Source organism: Ursus arctos, unplaced genomic scaffold, assembly GCF_023065955.2.
Source record: "Ursus arctos isolate Adak ecotype North America unplaced genomic scaffold, UrsArc2.0 scaffold_1, whole genome shotgun sequence".
Taxonomy (NCBI): Eukaryota; Metazoa; Chordata; class Mammalia; order Carnivora; family Ursidae; genus Ursus; species Ursus arctos.
The window spans coordinates 38,936,621-38,956,350 of NW_026622763.1; the positions used below are offsets into that span (position 1 = coordinate 38,936,621).

Here is a 19,730-nt window from a genome sequence, read left to right on the forward strand (position 1 = left end):
AAGTCCCGTAGGGCCGCCCAGTTTGAATAAACTGCCCTGAAGTGTTCCTGGGACCTCATTAAATTCTCCTAGGGAACCAAGTGAAGGACTCAGAGGGATGGACTTGAAATCTCAAACATGGCTTGGAGGTCAACTCTACCAGAAATCCTCTACTCCCAAGAGCCTTTGACAACTCCAGGAAAATGTTTTGGTTGTTTTCTGACTGCAAGGTCAAGGACTCAGGAATTATGTCAAAACAGCATGATCCTGGTATTCAAATAAAAGGAAGTGGAAGTATGATGGCCGCATGGCCACAGGTTGGCCAGAACAAGAAAGCATTAGAAATCCCATTACTAATGGGCCTGTCGTAATATATATGTAGTATGTTCTGCTTCTCTCACACTTGTTCTGAACCTTCAGAGATTCTGTTCCTTGAATGCGGGACTTGTGTCCAAACTCCTACTATCTCAATACGCATCAATTTGCGAGACTTAAGGATAAGTACAATTATAGTAAATACAAAAATTGTTACATATTCTGAAATATTAAGGGAGTGCAGTAGCACACGTCTGTATTTAGAGTCCCTCACTTACCTTGCTCAATATATTGACTCTGCCTCTATTGTTTAGAATGCTGAACAAACTAGCCTGAGTTCAGCTCATTTGTGAGTAGAAAGGCTTTGGAGGAGCTATATACTGATGACATCTTTCCCCCCACCTATCCATAGGAAAATGTATTCCTAGAAACTGGCCCACTCAAAATAACGTATCACCATCTCTTCCACCATCCCTCTCTACTGGCTTCCCCACCCAAATGGCTACTGCGCATATGACTAAACTGTCCTTGCTTTATACCCATTCTGTCACCGACTTCTCAATGACCCAGACAAGACTGCTTGCTTTCTTGGGCCTAATGATTTTCCATTTGGACTCCCACCCCCACCCCCAAAAAACCTACATACTCATCCCAGGATTTCACGTTTACGGGGCAGTCATACGTCTGAGAGTGCCACCAAAGTGAGTGATCGTACCTTTTGGTTCCCACTTTAGGGTTCTGAGGTATGTCAATCGTGTTCAGTACCGAATCATGCTTCACAGCCAGCCCCAAGTCGGCTATGGCACAAGTTTCACATTTTTTCACTAAGATATTCTTTGATTTTATATCTCGATGAGCAATAGCAGGTTTACCTACGAACCATAGGAAAAGAATACTCATTTGCTGTTGTTGTTGTTGTTGTTACAGAAGACTCACTCTCTAAAAGGAATCACATTGAAGAGCTGGCTCAAAAGTCACTTCCGAAGACAGGTCTTCCTGACCACACATTCCACATCCCCTCTCAGTCTCCACAGAGTACGTCATTTTGCCCTCTTCAGAACCTTTATCACTGTCTAAATTATATTGTTCATTCACATCGGTGTTTAATTATCTGTTGCTCCCAGCTAGACTGTAGGCTGCCTAAGGGCAGTGCCTGTGTGTTCCTCACCAGCATGACTTTGACGCTTAGAACACTAGGTGGCACTTAGTGGCCACTAATAAATTTCCGTTGCCTGAACACGGAGGGATTAGCATCGCTCCATCCACATAAGAACATAGCAAGTATTCTCTTACAAAGTAAGTTTCAAACTTCTACTACCCTAGACCAGCAGTTCTCAAAAGGGACCCCAAAATCCCTGGGAGTCTTTGAGACTCTTCCAAATACGTATCTGTGGGATATTACCTTTTCCTCACACACTCCAGCCAAAACACAAAGGAACAACTGAATGAAGAACATGCATGAAGATCCAGGCATTAGGTCAGACATTGAAGAGATTTGCAAAAATGTAAAACGAAACCATATTTTCACTAGATTGGTTTTTGTATTACAAAAAAGATGCAAATTTTTAAAGCTTGTTTAATATTTTATTATTATTAAGTAAATTAATAAATACTTTTTAAATTTTTCAGTGTTAGTTTCTAGAGTAAATAAATATTAATAGATAGAACCCAAATACACAAAAAGCTTTGGGATCTTCAATAATTTTTAAGAGTTTAAGGGATCATAAATCCAAACTTGAGAACCACTGCCCTGACTGGACTAATGACTTTCTAGAGCGAATTCTCTATTAACACAATAAGTAGAAAAGACAGTGGGTATTATTTGGCCTTTGAGTACATTATATGTAAATAATTTTTTCAATATTTTTTCAATATTTTCACATTACCATCTCCAATTATTTTAGCTATCAAAGGTAAATATTTAAATTATTTATATTCTCTGAATATAGAGCATTTGCCACCAAAGCAAGATCTCCCAGGGATGTGTGCTAAACGGCAAAGCTGGAGCCACCAGGTGTAAAATTATTATTGTGGTTAATATACAAAATGAAGAGTACATAGATGAGAGTTGGCTGTATTATGATAATACCCTCAGCTTTATAAGGTACCTTAGTGTTTCTTACATTTGTTACTTGTTTGTAATAAACTAAAATGCAACTAAACACTAAAACACAACTTGGTGTTTCTATCTTCATAGCCAAGCAGAAAAAAATTTAGGAAGAAAACACATACCTTGTGTGCCAACAATTTCCATATGTAGGTGGGCCAGACCACTAGCTATCGAAAGGGCCAGTTTGACCATGCCGGCCACGGTCACTATGTTTCTATTCAAATAGTCATATAAGGAACCCAGTTCATGGTATTCAGAGACAAGCCAAAGTTGAGTCCAAGTTCCATTATCTAAATGGGAAAAAGTCGTTTTATTGCTGTAAATATATGTTGAGAAAGAAACTAAAAGCTTTTTAGCAAATGTATTTGAAGTAAATCTGTATTATCCACAAAGCAAAGCTAATTCCTTTAGTGAGGATGCTGGCAATCCAAATTAGCAAAGTAAAATTTCTCACTGAATCCCTGAAGATATTGCTGTGCTAGAGCCTGTTGTATGTACCCGCCAGCACTACGGGAGCTGTGAGAGTGATTCTTTTTTTTTTTTTTTTAATGATTTTTTATTATATTATGTTAGTCACCATACAGTACATCCCCGGTTTCCGATATAAGGCTCGATGATTCATTAGTTGCGTATAACACCCAGTGCACCATGCAATACGTGCCCTCCTTACTACCCATCACCAGTCTATCCCATTCCCCCACCCCTTCCCCTCTGAGGCCCTCAATTTGTTTCTCATAGTCCATAGTCTCTCATGTTTCATTCCCCCTGTGAGAGTGATTCTGATTAAGTGAACAACTCCTTTCTTATTCTCTTTATATACTGATAGTACCACATTATAGGAGAAACTACTGACAGATGCGTTTAGGCTCACTGTTGTGCTATAAATTACTCTGAGCTTTTAAGAAAGATCATTCCAGTACAAACCAGAAATGCAACAAATTTACACAAAGTGTTATTACTGTAATAAAAGCTCTAAAATTCTAAGAATGTTCACATTGTTCACCTTTCAAAATACGAAACTGATTTTCCCCAAAAGTTTACGTTAAGAGCCAAATACAGTTACTAGACATTTTCAAGTAATTTACTTCATTCAACCAAAAGCTAATCCAGCTTATAAAATATTTTTAGCAGAACAGAAATTAGCCTAAAACTTCTCCAGGTCTTAGAGTCCCTGGAGTTAGCTTTAGCTTTTCGAATAGTGTCTACAACAGCCTTGGGCAGTCCTGACCAGTTCTGACGCTCAGAGAAAGGAAGCAATAATGAACATTTGCTAAGGACTTCTTCTATTAAATGCCTTATGTACAAGAGTTACTCTTAATCCAAATATTTAATTTCTAAATCCAGGTAGTGATAAAATTTCCTAGGAATACAAAAATCAACATGATAAAGTTCAGTAATAAACTAACCATGTATAAAACTAACCCTTATTCTACCTCTCTCCTTGCTCAGTGCCAGTGGCTCTCTTGCCCTCTCATATCAACGTCTCTGTCAGACCGTTGACTAACCACTGGAACTATAAATACCACAAAAGATTTAGAAACGGAGATGAAAGCGATATTGGAGGTCATTTGAAATCATGCACAAAGCCACTGATAAGTAAGCCAGTGACAGAGGTAGACCAGTTAAACTGAAGAAAAGGCAATCAAGGATGATCTCCCTTGGGCCTATTGTCTTATAATCAAATAAACATCATGATTAAATTAGCCCCATCAAGGTGATCCATATAACTAAAGTCATTACTGCTTTGACAACAATGCTAATTAATCTAATCATAGGTACACTTGAGCTCAAGCTTAGGAAGAAAACGAAAAAGTTCTTAGCTTACTAAGAAATGTCTCCTTTTCAATAGTATGGATATATTTTCGAAGTATATAGAATTAAGAATTTGGAAAGAACCTTTTTTGTTTGAAGCTCATCTTGGTTTTACTCAGTTTGTACCTGAGTAAATCAGAAAACAGATACCATGTGCAAACATAATAATGGCCAAAATGGACAGTAATTCTAAGCCTCTTTTTTGTCATCTAATTAGTAATATCAAGCTTATAATAGATAAAAATAATTTGTTTTTTAGATAGAAGTTAAAATCTCTACCTCACCAAAGTTCTTCATGAGTATTACTGATTTGAATTCAAAAAACCTTGACTGCGTCATGTTTTGCTCATCCTTGTGCCCCATTTCCCTTTGTTATAGGAACTAATGCACAGTTAAATAAGTAAAAGCTATGCAAAAAGAAGAAAGCTAAGCATAGGTAATCCACAAATTATAACCAGTCCCTGATTACTCGGGTATTTATACCGTATTTTATGAATATCGATTTCAATATCAAAACATTGATGCTCTGTCTTGCGCCACAAATCTCAAAAAGTCATACTGTTTGAGGTTGTTGATGTTAAACCTCAATATAATTCATACTCAACGTACATTGATAGAAAATTTCACTAAAATTGATTTGCTTGCTGCCATTCTGATAATGTTCATAGAGAATTTGAGTCCTGGAGTTGAAGCCTATTCATACAGATGAGAAGTACAGTCCTAGCAAAGGTGAATATTCAACTAGCAATACTGGTATGTCTGTACCAGTTATTAAAATATTGAAATACTTCTGTCCTCATTGGCTCACAGCTGCTATTCAAAATTCCAATGCCATCCCTTCGCCCTAGACACCCAAAGCAACCTCCCCCACCTCCTACCCCACCCCCTGACAGGATGCCTCCAGATCTCTTCATGAACCAGCAAATAAAGGATAAAAGCTAGCATGGCAGGGTTCTCCCAGGACTCTGTTCCAGTTGAAGCTTCTGTTCTGATTGGTTGATTCCTGTGCCATACCAGTCACCAAATATTTTAAATATCAACCTGGCTATGGTGTCATCATGATTTAATATCACTCGTTTGCCCTGACTTTATTGTATGGTTCTGTACATTTATCTGTGGAGAAGAGGTAAAGCATTTTCTATCCTCAGTAAAGAAATTAGACTTTTATGTGTTTTATTAAAAGAAATTATTTATGGTGATCTGATGATGGACATAACATGTTTACTTGCTGAACCCAATTAGATTGAAAATACCTTTGTTGTCAGCAGCAATGAAACCAAGTATGTTTTCATGTCTCAGCATAACCGTCTGATAAATTTCTGCCTCCCGAAACCAAGATCTTTCATCTCTGGAGGAGAAGATTTTTACAGCCACATCTTCCCCACACCATCTTCCATGCCAGACCTCACCAAATCTACCTTTTCCCACTATCTCCTGAAGTACGATGGTCCTTGCAATTGTTCTTTGAACCAACAGAGGTAGACCTAACCAAAGAAAAGATGGAATTGATGATTACAAACACGGAAGTGTCAGGAAAGAACTGTCATGGTGACCATTATTTTCACATAAAAAGGCAAACATTGAAGTACTTTCATAATTTTAACGATTTTGAAGAAATAAGCATCATTGTACCAAACTTTCAGGCCAAACCATGCTCAAAAACAAAAACATACAAACAAAAAAACAAAAGAAAACACAACAAAAAAACTCACTGCAAATTCTTAATATGAATTTCTCTTCTCACATTCCCAAATAAAAATTTCTTGAACATAGCCTGCTGCTACAGATACCTGATTTTCCAGAATTGCTGCAAATCTCCCTGATTTGCCCACAAAAGCCAATCAGGTTACTAAATACACAAGGTTAAAAAAAAAAAAAAAAGAGGCTGTCAGCCTCTAAAATAAAATGCAGCTACTAATACAACTGGGGAAGCAGAAGAATTCCTTGTGAATTTTTTCAAAAACCAAACTAAAATTGCAAAGTGAAGAACCAGATTCAATAACCAAGTGAGGTAATCATGTTACACTAAAAAAAGCAAGGCATTGTCATAGAAAATATCAAATGGATATTCTTCGTGCAATTAAAAAAATCAAAGGAAATATATTCTGAGTGTAGGTCTTTGAACAAATAACCCCACCTCTAGAATTCTAGCCTAAAGATTTAATGCAAAACACAGAAACATTTATGTCAAAATATTTAATACTATTACTTGCAGGAAATAGAAGGGAAAGTATCTGATAATAGAAAAACTGTTAAACATAGTGCAGCGATTAAGAGAACAGATAAGAAAGACCTCAGTTCAAATTTCAGCTGTGACACATGGTAACCACGGGCAAATAATGGAACTTCTCTGAGCTTCAGCTTCCTTATCTAAAAATAAGGGATATTAACAGTACCTATCTCATAGGGGTAATATAAGAATGAATAAGCGTGGTACGCACCTGGCACTCTATCTGGCATATTACATGTTCAGTAATGGTTTGCCCTTAATATTCTATCTTACAACAGATTACTTAGAGCAAATGATAATGATGCTGTTTATGAGGAGGTATTTCTTAATGACATGGGAAAATACTTTTGCTATAATGTTAACTGAAAATAGCACAGTAAATTCTACCCATCTAAAGTGTACCTAGCTATCCAAAATATGCACAAGAAAAAGACTGAAAAGGAAATTTGCCAAATGCTATGATGGTTGCTCCTATTTAGTGGAATCAGGGGGAATTGTGATATTCTTCTTTTTAATATACATTTTCTTAATTTCCATGATGGGTACTTATCACTCTTTTAATTCGAGGAAAACAGGTAAAGAGGTACAGTATAAGTTTACTCTGGAAAGTCATGTTTAGTTCTTATCCCTGCACTCAGATGGCTCGGAAACTCTCATTGCTACAGCCCCATAAGCTCTGCAGGCTTCGGCCTCTGCTCCTGAAATGAGCCACGGTTTATTCAGATGTTCTCATCTTCATGAGAACCACCCACTGTGGCTAAATAAGCACAGACTATAAGGGTGCTATTATGGATCTCAACAATTAGTCATAGGGCCCCACAGCCAGAGAGTTCTGAGATCGTCTAGTTCAACTTTATCATTTTAGGGATGAGAAAATCGGGGCCCAGCAGTAATCGAAGACTCGCCCAGAAACAGGCTGTAGTGGGAGGCCGACCTACAGCTAAAATGCTGGTGTTTAGTCCAAACTCTTGCTCTCACCATTCAGTGGACATGCCTGCAGTCCTCTCCTGTTGGGAAGAATTCCAGCAGCAAACTCCAAGGGCTGGTTCTCGTAGGCTATGGCCAAGTTTACTACTGGACCACACAATCAAAGTTGTGTAACATTTATCAGGCCAAATTGCAATCTCAGTCTCTCTCCTCCCTCCCCTGTCTTGCATGCACACACTTACCCAAACATCACCATCAACAACCGCTACTAACAACTGACTAGAGAGCTCGAGAAGCCTCTGTTTTCAAACGGCAAATTGATCCAGCACACGACCAATGCCACAGACCGTGAACAGAGTAAGACAGCTCATCAAAAGTCCTCAGCACAGCAGTTAAAGCTGAGACACTAACTCTGGGCAAGTTGCTTCGGTATCCTTCAAGGCAACTAACTCCAAATAATCTAGCTCTTGTTTGTACACTCAGAGATTTCATTTGAAGATACACAGACTTTGCTTCTCCCTATAGGTTCATTTTACTTTTTTCTTTTTTTTTTTTTAAACTAGGGGTTGTAAAAGCTGATGTCTGATGGGAAGGCAACTTTCAGTAATGTCACCACCCACCAGAAGTGTTATATTGGGACAGGAAAGCAGCCACCCAGTCTCTCAGAAGCCACCTGAGACACAATCCATTCTCAGAAATCGTCCAGCAGCACATCGGTCCCCTTTTCTTTCTTGCAGGTATTCTATCTCCTTGAAATGTGTCCCTGACCCAGTCAAGGATACACTTCACAATTTTCGTTTCTCAACATCTACCAAACTGCCTTGGCCTAAAGTTTACTGGTCAATTAAGAGAAGCAAAGGGGAAGCGGAACCACATTTCCTCCGCATGAACAAGCTTTCATGATGCAAACCTTGCTGCAGCTACACCCATTCTCTCTGATTACCAAAGGCACTGCGGCCATCAGGTACTTGTAGCCGGTGCTCACTGCCAAATGGATGTAGCCGACTTTAAGAAAAAGTGCTTAAAACTCTTTCCAATTGGTCATTGATAAAAATCATCTGTGCTTGGGTACACGTACAGCTTTCTCTTTAAGAAAGATCTTAGAATAATCTAAAGATGAGAGTCCAGCAGTCAATAAACCCAGACTTAGGTTTAAAGATGCACAAAGACACCAAAAAAAATCTTAATGTTAATTTTTTTTTTATTTCATGTCCTGGCTCATGTTTATTTCTTAAACTAAATATCCAGTCTCCTGTTATAAAATCTCTATTATTTTTATTTGAAAGGGAAATTCTTAGTCATCTTAAATATATTCAAGGAGTAGCTGTGAAATACACACTTCTACTTCACATCTTTAGATGAACTGAAATGTTTGGAGAGAGTATTACATAGACGGTTATTTAATCACTTGAACTTCAACAAGAAATTATATGAGGTTTCCAGGAACTGAGCACAAATCAGAGCTCTCTGTGCTCATGTTTTGTGCCTAGAATGTCACCAGTGCTCAAGAAATTAGGACATAGTGGGTCCCAGGATGTAATAGTCAAGGAAGAGTGAGTACTGAATGTGAACAGCTTTATTTTTAAAGGAAGAATGTCAGCTTTCTATGCAATAATTTAATTTGGATTTTAGTTCTGTGAACTTTGCAGTTTGGAGACATTTTTCTAGGTGCGCCTCCTTTGAAAACATGCCACTTCATTTGTGCAGTGATGGCATCAACATTGAGACCTTGGTCCACGACAGAGCAGGTGATCTTGCCCCCAGAAGCACAAACCTTCTGGGCTCTGTGGATGACCTAATTAGGCCTCTCTTCTCTGGACTCTTCGGTGAGTCTAAATCTGCTTCATGTTAAATATAGATGCTACTGCCCCTCTGTCATCTGCCCTTGTTCATTGTGCCTGTCTGGATGCCCCTAACGGCCACGGCCTGGGAAGTTTCTCAAAGCCTGTTTGGGATAATCATCCTTAATGATCCTTCCAAAACGAGAGGGGACCCAGGGGCTCCTGAAGTGACCCACCTAGGCTTACCCTAGTTCATATTTCTGCCGTACCACATGCCGACAGGATTTCTGGACATATACATGAGGAAAGGCCATTTGAAAAGTTCGTTATTACGGAGAAATCTGCTTTGTCGCCAGAAACCCAAAATGCCCTCATACGGTTTGTGGGATGAGAAAGACTCATTAAGGCCATCAAACAGCCTGGTCTTTTGAATCGCTTCACCAGGGGCTGTGGAGTGCCGTTAAAGAGGAAGAGACTTATCGCACTGCCCTAGCGCCAGCCAGCGCAGGAGTCATCGCTGTTGGCTGTTCTCTGCTCCCCATCGTCTCTGTTTCTGTGCTTGAAGAATATACTCTCGATTCTAATTTCAGGTCGGCTCCCTGTTGACTTCACACACACATCCCAGGGGCTGCTTCGGATTCTGAAGACTTCCATGACCACAAGCAAAGACACTCTGAGAATACCACTTAGCCTAACTAACATCTTTCGCCCAGAACTCAGCTCCTTAAATACAGTAACTTCTGTGCCCATGAAACATTACTAAGGAGAGCAACAATGATTATTACTAACCATAACGGGGGGAAGGGAGAGAAGAGAAACTGCTTCTAGCCTCAGAAATAAATTCTGAAGGAATGTAAAAATGAGAATCTGAAAACCTAGAGGCAGAAAAGGCAACTGAGAGGACTTAATTCACTCGGCCATGATACTCGGTTCTCTTCATCAAATCCAAAAACAAGTTTCTATACCAAAACTTCCCACGTACCACAGCAAGCATTCTAAATGATGCCATTCATAATGTTTGGGCCCTTTTTGTTAGAAATTGTTTTTATTTATTTTTAAATAAGAGTTTTCTTACTGCAAAATGGACACAACGGACACATACCAGAGCCAGATCCAGAGGCAGTCACATCGTAAATCAGATCTTTTAGAGTTTTTCCAGCATTTACCAGATTGCACTCAGAGAGGGGTTCCTCCACATTCTGTCTCTTTTTCTTCCTGTTTGTGCATGGTCGACCTTGGCATGCCCAGATCGTCAGCACGGCTGCCATGGACAGGAGGCAAACTGGCACAGTAATAACAACGGTCAGCTCCATGGGTCCGAGTTTGGGGGCATTTGGAGATGCTTCAGTTAAAAAAGAAAGAACATGACCATAAATAAAGCCATTTAAGATACTCTGGAAATTGGAAATGTGATCACCAAAATCTCACACTCTGCACTTCGGTGAGTTGGTAAAGATTCTCTAGGGGATAAGCAGAGATGGGGAAAGGGAGTTGAGGTCAGGATGCACCCGGAATAATTATGCCAGGTGACAATGGGAGCCAGAATGAAGATCATGGAAAGCACCAGTGCATGGGATCCTTTTTAAATCCTCCAAGGCATTTGACATTTTTCTACTATCTTCTCCCCATTTTTCAGCAGTCCATCCTTGAAGCACATTCATTCATTCATGCCACAAATAATTACTGAGCTCCTGCAATATGTTGCCACTATTCCAGGTGCTGGGGATACAGTGGTGCGTGAGAGCCAAATCCTTGCTCTCGTGGTGCTTATGTTCTCATACGCCCACTCAACAGATGGATATGTGATGCCCAAGTAAGAGGCCCTAAGCGCTATGCTGAAGCAGAGGGGAAGTGCGTGATGCCGGGATGCCCCTTTAGACAGAGCGCTCCCGAAGGCTGCTCTGGGAGGCGGCAGGGATCCCAAGCAGGTGCGCTCTGGGCAACATGAAAGCAAGTGTACAGCCCCCGAGATGAGGCCCACTCGGGCTGCTCAGGAACCACCCATGCCTCGAAGTGCAGTAAATGAGGAGAAAAGCAGAAGACAGAAGAGCATGAAGGACTGTGTATCCTATTCCAAGTAGACGCTGTCTCAGGACTTGGAGCAGGTGAACTAACTATGTGATCTCCCTTTTATTCCGTGGGGCTGCAGAGGGGCGCAGGTGTAAAAGCAAAGAGACCCATGAGGTCATCCGGGGGGGGGGGGACAGGATGGGCTTGGCTGAACCCTATCTGAAATAGTAGTACTTCCTTCTTTGTCCCCGTTCATTCTCTACACCACTTTACTGTTTTGTTTTAATTCCTGGGTTGTACCACCGCCTGGCACATTGTATATTCGTGTATTTATTTCTCTATTCTCGGATTCCCTCCAAAGAACGTAGGTTTTGTGAGAGAAAGAATTTTGTCTGCTTTGTTCTCAGCTATATCCCCAGTGTTTACGACTGGAGATGATTAATAGACAGCTCTTGAACGGTCGAACCACTAAAAGTTCCTCTAGTTTTGTTCGTAATAAGTAAGGGATAAGATCTTTAGTTTTAGAAAAATAAACATGATAACTGAAACCAAGTAACATAAGGATATAATTTGGGATTCTAATATTAAAATACCGATAGCCAATTCTTCCAAAGCTCTTCTTGCACTTAAGAAATCTTTTTAATTTAGGGAAAATAGTGATCCATGAAAAATCTATTATGACAGATATTTTCTGTATTTTTCTAGAAATTATTTTGACACTTGAAATGAGCACATAGTTCATTTTCTCTTTGTTCACTAAAGGCAGCCTTGGGATCAATTTAATTTTATCCCCGTGTCCTATCATTAGGGATGGTGAGTTTTGTTTTTAATAAGCCTTAGGAAGTATTTGATAGGATATAGGAACAGAATTCTGCAGTCTTAGCTTCTCAGACATCAAGGAGAATTAGAAGAATACAGGCTTTGGAGAAAGAGAAGCAAAGTGAGCGAATACTTTCTCCATTTGCGGCTATAATGCTTGGAGCAGACTACACCCTCCCGGAGCTGACAAGGCATATCCAGAGAGCGGGCTGCAGACACGCGTGGAGAGCAACGCGCAACACCTGCACCTTAGACTCTAAACAAATGACTGTGATAATGGACCTTATGAATTAAGCCATCCCTCAAACTTCTTTCTCTGCAATGACAATCCTGGAGAGCTTATTATATTAAATGCATTTACATTTTACTTACAATATGTCAACTGGAATATATAAATACAAATGCAAAATGAATATTTAATTCTCAAGGAAAAGGAATCAAATTCCTCAAAAACGTGTTCATACGAGTATCATTACAATCCTAAAAAGTTTTTTTATGATCGATAAGTAAAAGAGTTAAAATGGTTAAGTGAACTCTGGAAACAAACAATCCATTCTCTTCTACTTTGCCCCAGAAATTCTGGCAGATCTCCAACTTTCCTACTCCTGAATGTTTCAGGATTCTTCTGAAGTCATCAGAAGTTGTACAGGTGCATATGGGGAGAACTTGGCCTTGAATGTTCTCATGACAAGGTGCTAAAAGAGTTCTTTGACTTGACTTTGCTTCAGAAATCATTAACCGTGGTACTTGGAACTTCTACCATTTGCTGTTATAAAAGGATTTTATTATCCATTTCACAATGATCTTTCAAATCTACATTTCAAGTTGTATCTATATCTTTAGGTCCTCACAATGGTATTTTAGGAATTCTATGAAAGCCACACAAAGCACTTAATCTCTTGCAACCTACATAGATATCTACTTAAATCTGTTTTTAAAATAAAAATAAAATTAAAAAAATAAAATTCCACTATTAGATACATTGATATGGATATATCTTATTTCAATATATGTTATCAGAAGCTATCAATACAAACATTAGAGTTAAAAAGCTTATCGACTGTCTTCATTTTAGTAAAGCTCTATTAAGCAGAGCTCAGATCATCACTATGGCAACCAATAAAGAGGCGAAAGGTCAGCAACCCTGAAAATAGAATACTCTTTGTAAAAGCGTACTGCTCTAGTGAAGGTTACTGCTCTCAGAGATGTTTATTACAGATGGGCAATGTTTTCTACTTTTGTGAACAAATTTACTGATAGGAGTTAGTAATAAAAAAAGATTACTCAGCTAGAAAAAGGCTAGCAACAGCATCCAGAAAGAGCTCCTTAAACACTGAGCAATTTTTAAAGCAAACATTTGTAAAACTATCTTCTAAACCAAATGTTGATTGTAATCTCTACAGGAGATAAATGAAGAAAAGCTGTAGTCTACACCCAATGAGTCATGGCAAAAGGAGATAGTAGTGCAGTTAAGAATACATTTTAATAAGTTACCTTTGATGAGCACATTATTTTTTCTAGCATTCTCGATCATAGGAGAACTCTCGTTATTCAACAATTTCCAATCTGAGATTGCCTGTGCCAAATGAAATGCATGCTCCATATTATAAGCAGCTCCATGGGGGAATATGTTTATCCCAAAAATGAGGTCTGGGGAATGCTGCATTGTTCATTCATGTTATTTCACTCCCTAGCAAATTAAATAGAATAGAATGGGGTGGGGGGGGGGCAGAGAGAAAAGCACTAGCCCAGATGGGTGAGAGTCTAGGTCACAAATATCTCCCCTATATAAGCTCTATAATACATTGAACCAAGACCACACAGGGAAGGGAAGTAGTAACAAGGCAGGGAGAAGAGCACATTGACCCGAATGGGGTGGAAGATACTGGACAGCTGAAGAGAGTCGTGAAAGGCAGTAGAAAGTAAGAAAGTAAGATAAGACAAAACAATAAAAGAAAAGGAAGAAAGGAGGAAGGAAGGAGGAAAATTTTTTTAAACATTTTGTGTGTGTGTGTGTGAACTTTGCAACTTCCCCTAGAGACCTGAATGGAACTGTTGATGGTGAAAGTTAATGGTCGCTGCCACTCCTCAAATAAATTTCAGGACGAGTTTGAATGACTCAGCTTCTCCCAGGACAGTGCCTCCTTGCCATGCCCTACTTCAGCTTTAGGGAAGCAATCCTTAAGATGAAAAGAAAAAGATAATATGGGCATGATCCCTATGACCCCCATGTTTCCTCCTCTGCTGACCTCTTCTTTTTCCTTATTAAAAGTAATTTTTATAATTACTGATGTTTACGAGATTTATATGACCTTTAAATTAATTTATGTTTCCTTAGTGTATGCTATTAGTAAGAGATGCCTTAGAACTAAGTGGAGCTAGGAACTAGATCAATTGCTTCAAATAGCCCATATTGACCACTGGCACAGAAATCTTGAAAATGTCTACGTACCATGTAAAGACATCTTTCTTCATTATATTTGAATGACCTTCAACCGACTAGAAACAAAGACATTACAATGGAGTGAGGAATAGAAACTCTTTGAGAAGGGACGTGTGGATGGCTCAGTCGGCTAAGCATCCAATTCTTGATTTCAGCTCAGGTCGTGATCTCAGAGTTGTGAGATCAAACCCCGAGTTGGGGTCTGTGCTGGGCGTGGAGCCTGCCTAAGATTCTCTCTCTCCCTCTCGCTCAGCCCCTCTTCCCACCCTCTCTCTAAAAAAAAAAAAAAAAAATAGGAAAAAACAATTTGAGAGTGATTGAAGACATATGTACTGGCTGGACAGCTGTTAAAAAACAAATTCAGACAAAGAAAAGAGGTCTCCATCCAAAGTGAATATTTGTAAAACTTTAGAAGATTAGTGCTTCCTTTCCAGAAGCTGCTGTAGCAAGTAGCCTACAGAAATTGAAGAGGATCTGAAATACCCCTAAAGAAACCACAGACTAATTTAATATTAAAACCACTCTTATTCCTTTTATTAAAATTTTTGCCCCGAGTGAAAAGATACCATCTTGCAAGATTGTATCCATGACAATATAAATATCAAGTCTTCAACTGCCTCTCCAACCATTCACCCCACAAGGGGAAGCGTTTCTTCTTCTAGCTTGGACCATGTTCTCAGGTAGTAAGCCATCCAAAAAAGATGATGCTGCTGGAGATGCTTTCTGATGGGTCTGCTTCTATCCCGGCACATGGAAGAAATGCCACCAGGGCCAACTGAACACTGTGGTCCTTCCACCTACCCTATACACCCTCTAGGACACAGGCCTGTGCAGCAATGAAAGGGTCTTTGTTAAGTTTAGCTCACAGGTCTCTAGGGGGAAACTGGAAGTAATATCTGCAGTTGAAACAAAGGAATGCATCGCCTCTAAGACATTCAAAGCTACCTTATTAATTAGCTTAACAGGAATAATGTCTTTTGCTAAAACCAGAATGACAGGCTAAGCATTGAGAAGTCTCCCAAATTTTCATGATGAACCTCGTTTAACCTGCCCATTTCAAATCATCCTTAAATGTGGATACCATCATTTCAACCATTTGTTTGATGGCAATGAAAATACATTTTGAATTGGTTTCTTACTGCTCTACCAAAAGACTCGATACAAGTGGATTGCTTTGTACAACGCTGCACCAAGAACGACTCTCTAGCGCAAATGCCAGAAAGTGGGGCACAATCCACGACCTTATAGAATTTAAATTCTACTAAGGAATACATGGCCCATCTAGGGAACAGTTCCAAAACAATTTTGAAAGGAAAACTATGAAGACAACTTTACATAAGAGCAAGGGAAGCGGGAGGTAAGAGAAAGATCATGATGAAGAATTCCATTCATGCTCAATCAGTCCAATATGAAACCACCGGGAACCGCACTTACCATGTGGGAAGTCCGCATGCGTGAAGTGAACAGGTCTCAGGTGCTAGGTCAAAGATACCGGTTTTATTTGTCTAACACTCTTACGTAATTCCACACTCACAAATTGCAGGCAGCTCCCCACTACCTGGAGTAGTCCTAGCTTCCTACTTCTTCAGTGATCCTAGTAAACGTCATCAGAATAATCCAGTGAGAAGTGAATTCAGTGAGAGCCCTCCAACATACTCCACTAGAGGGAAGAGCAAATGGTCACCCTTCTCCACAGAGCAAGAATAATCACGTCGAACAGGTTGTTTCTGATCAACGTGAACCTCAAGTAGTGAATAATGGCAGAATATCATCTAATCTAGGGGCGCCTGGGTGGCGCAGTCGTTAAGCGTCTGCCTTCGGCTCAGGGCGTGATCCCAGCTCCACTGGGAGCCTGCTTCTTCCTCTCCCACTCCCCCCGCTTGTGTTCCCTCTCTCGCTGGCTGTCTCTCTCTGTCAAATAAATAAATAAATAGAATCTTTAAAAAGAAAAGAATATCATCTAATCTAGAGATTCAACAGAGCAACGAAGGTGACAGAAATAACATGAGAAGTATTTCTGCCTTTTAACTGAATCAGATGAGCTACTGATGGGGCCATTCTGTGGTTCAGTGCTCAGTCTACGAATGGATGTTTCCATCCACTGTCTTCTCCTGGAATAATTTCATGACTTCATAGTACACAGGTCACACCACACGTAAAAGTATGTCTTGGCAGTTCTCCTTGGGTTGCTGGGCTTCTGGGAGTACGTGAGGAACAGTGGGTATCTTCAAGTCTTCTCTTGTCCACTTTTGTCTGAATTTAAGAATAATAATGTTTTTATATGTTAAGGAATTAGGAGTGTGAGATGGAAGAATATCATCTTTGGCATGGGGTCTGTAGAAGTTTGACTCCAGTGGAGAGGAGATTAATGAAATTTAGGAAGGAGAATTTATTTTTATTTTATTTTTTTTTAAGATTTTATTTATTTATTCGACAGGATAGAGACAGTCAGCGAGAAAGGGAACACAAGCAGGGGGAGTGGGAGAGGAAGAAGCAGGCTCATAGCGGAGGAGCCTGATGTGGGGCTCGATCCCAGAACGCCGGGATCACGCCCTGAGCCGAAGGCAGACGCTTAACCGCTGTGCCACCCAGGCGCCCCAGGAAGGAGAATTTAAATCAGCTCTATAGTTTTTCTTAACTTCAGTGCATGCACCCAGAGATTAGTTTATTATCTGTCATCAAAACATATATTCTCAAATGATACACATTTGTAAAGAAATTAGATAGTAACTACTCAAGGAGTATATCAGGATTTGTTTTTTGTTTTTCTTCAGCCAACTTTTACATGGAAAACATGAAAGATCCTTGGAACTAGCACCCGTATCTCCTATCACTGTTTCCGCAGCTCATAGCAAAGCCTTGTTCAGAGAAGGCATTTAAAAACATTGACCACGAGGGAGAAGTTACCCTTCTCTGTCCTGAAGTTCATGCTGCTATAATTTCTTTCACAGCAAACACACTCACACAAAGCAGCTTTTTACTTGGAAAAGACGGATGTGACATAATCCTATTCTGACCCAGCCCAGTGTCCTGTACATGATAATCACCCAAAAAGTATTTCAGCAAACAGGTAATAGTATTTACATAACTGAGAGAGTAGGGGCTCACATCGTGTGAAATCCTCAATTTAGAATTGGTTATAAATTTTACTTCCAATTTCCCATTACATCCCTATGAACAAAATTTCATAATTGAAATCAGTGTACTTGTTTCCCAAGATAGGAAATGCGTCCTACATTAGACTTTAAAAGCACATGTTTGCCTACTTTGTATGCTTTTATTTCATAGCACTTTCCCAAGTATAAAAATCATAGCACCTTGCAGTTTATGGAGGGGGAAGAAAACCCCTGTCTGGCACACCTGTCAGGTGTGCACTGAATCCTCAGAGAATGCGCTATAAATGGATTTGTTCATGTGATGGCAGAGCAATTCCACAAGGGGTCCCGTGAGTATTTCTCAGCAGGTAGATGTCACCTTACACTGACTAGAGCAATGAATTGGTTTAAAATAGAAAACCATAAGAAAGTTCGAAAACAACAATTTTTTAAAGAATTGTAGATCACAAGACGTTTAAAGTCCCAAAAGAATAATACGAGCAGAGTCTGCAATTTTTATAATTATAGCATCCTTTGAAATTATTAATTTTTGATAAATCTAATTGCAATGTTTTGGCAGTTTATCTTCCTTCAGATGTAATCCTTCAGTTTGGTTCACATGAAAGTCTAATTTAGACATGTACCTAATCAATATGCATTGTTTACCTACCCTGACTGATATAAATAATCAATTTCCCTTTTTCTCTTTACACAACTGAGAATAGAACAGGAAGGTGGAAATTGTACTGAGGTTAATAAAGCACCCAATATTTTCATGTTGCCCGTGTCTTGTCTTTACTGAAACCAATTATTTGGAAAGCAAAAAATACAATAGCATTATTAAAATAGTGTATGAAATCTGAAAGGAAATTATTAGTACATTTACCCTTGCAAGCACTGCATGTTTTGGTAGCAAAATGGGAACAAAGATACGTGGAACTTGGATGTTTTTGTTGAATAGCTGATTTCCATATGAAAGGGGTAATTAGTGCAAGCATGAACTAAATAGCAATTCCTAACAAAATTAACCCAGTAGGGAAGCCTGGGTGGCTCAGTAGGTTAAGCGGCTGCCTTCAGCTCCCGTCATGATCTCAGTCAGGGTCCTGGGATCGAGTCCTGCGTTGGTCTCCCTGATCAGCGGGGAGCCTGCTTCTCCCTTGCCTGCAGCTCTCCCTGCTTATGCTCACAACACTCCCCTCTGACAAATAAATAGATAAAATCTTTAAAAAAAATTAACCCAGTAAATAACCACCTTCTCTTGCCCTGGTTTCCTGACCTTATCCTGGAAGACTTTTCATGGAAAGTTTTAGAGTGCTCTATGCTATCTGACATCAGAGCTATTTCTCTGAGCATGTCTCTGATGTCACCCAGAGTCAAAAGAAATCATTTGTTACAAACCGAAATGCAATCCAACCATGAGAGAATCAAGCCACAAAATGCGATTCCTTCACAAAGGAAAGGACATTCGTTTAATAATTAGGGAGAAATCTAAGATATAAAATTGTATTAAACAGAATAACTCAATTATGCTGAAGTAGAAATATACTAAACTATTGATCGTGGGAACTCTAGGTAAACTTACTACATACTGCAGGGCCCGGGTGGCAAAGTCGATTAAGCAGCCCTCTCCTGATTTTGGCTCAGGTCATGATCTCAGGGTCCTGGATCGAGCCTCGCATCCAGCCCCACATCCAGCCACAGGTGGAGCCCCAAGTTGGGCTCCATGCTCAGCAGAGAGTCTGCTTGTCCCTCTCCCTGTGCTCCTCCCCATTTTCTCTCTCTCTCTCAAATAAATAAATAAACAAATAAATAAATAAAATTAAAAAAAAAAAAACTTGCTACGGGGCGCCTGGTAGCTCTGTCGGTTGGGTGGCTGCCTTCAGCTGGGGTCGTGATCCCAGGGTCCTGGGATCAAGCCCCACATCAAGCTCCTTGCTCAGCAGGGAGCCTGCTTCTCCCCTGCCTAGCCTTCCCCCTGGTTGTGCTTGCTGTCTCCCCCCGACCCCGTGTCAAATAAATGAATAAAATCTAACAAACAAACAACAACTTGCTACATACTGACCGAACGAATCAACAGGGAATGTCCGTATCCACAAAGGAAGAATGTGTTACTTCTTAGCTTCCAACAACAGATAAATGAGGAAGATCTCAAGGATGCCATATCTGATTTTTCAAGACAAGCCAGATAATCTACAAGTTTTATATCGAG

At 39.7% G+C, this 19,730-nt stretch overlaps 1 protein-coding gene across 2 annotated transcripts in view; it reads right to left on the reverse strand.

The window, feature by feature from the left end:
* The window catches only part of ACVR1C (activin A receptor type 1C), an 83,138-nt gene that overhangs the window by 11,968 nt on the left and 51,440 nt on the right, over nt 1–19,730 (reverse strand). Inside the window, exons 1-5 of one of the 2 annotated variants that reach the window (XM_026492759.4) lie at nt 13,478–19,320; nt 10,257–10,496; nt 5,470–5,700; nt 2,527–2,694; nt 1,010–1,166 (exon numbers count right to left, since the gene is read on the reverse strand). In XM_026492759.4, the coding sequence (XP_026348544.1) occupies nt 1,010–1,166; nt 2,527–2,694; nt 5,470–5,700; nt 10,257–10,496; nt 13,478–13,649 (968 nt within the window). In that variant the 5' untranslated portion in view covers nt 13,650–19,320. Of the gene's footprint in view, nt 1–1,009; nt 1,167–2,526; nt 2,695–5,469; nt 5,701–10,256; nt 10,497–13,477; nt 19,321–19,730 lie in introns of those variants that run through there. The other variant, XM_026492758.4, reaches the window with a different exon arrangement.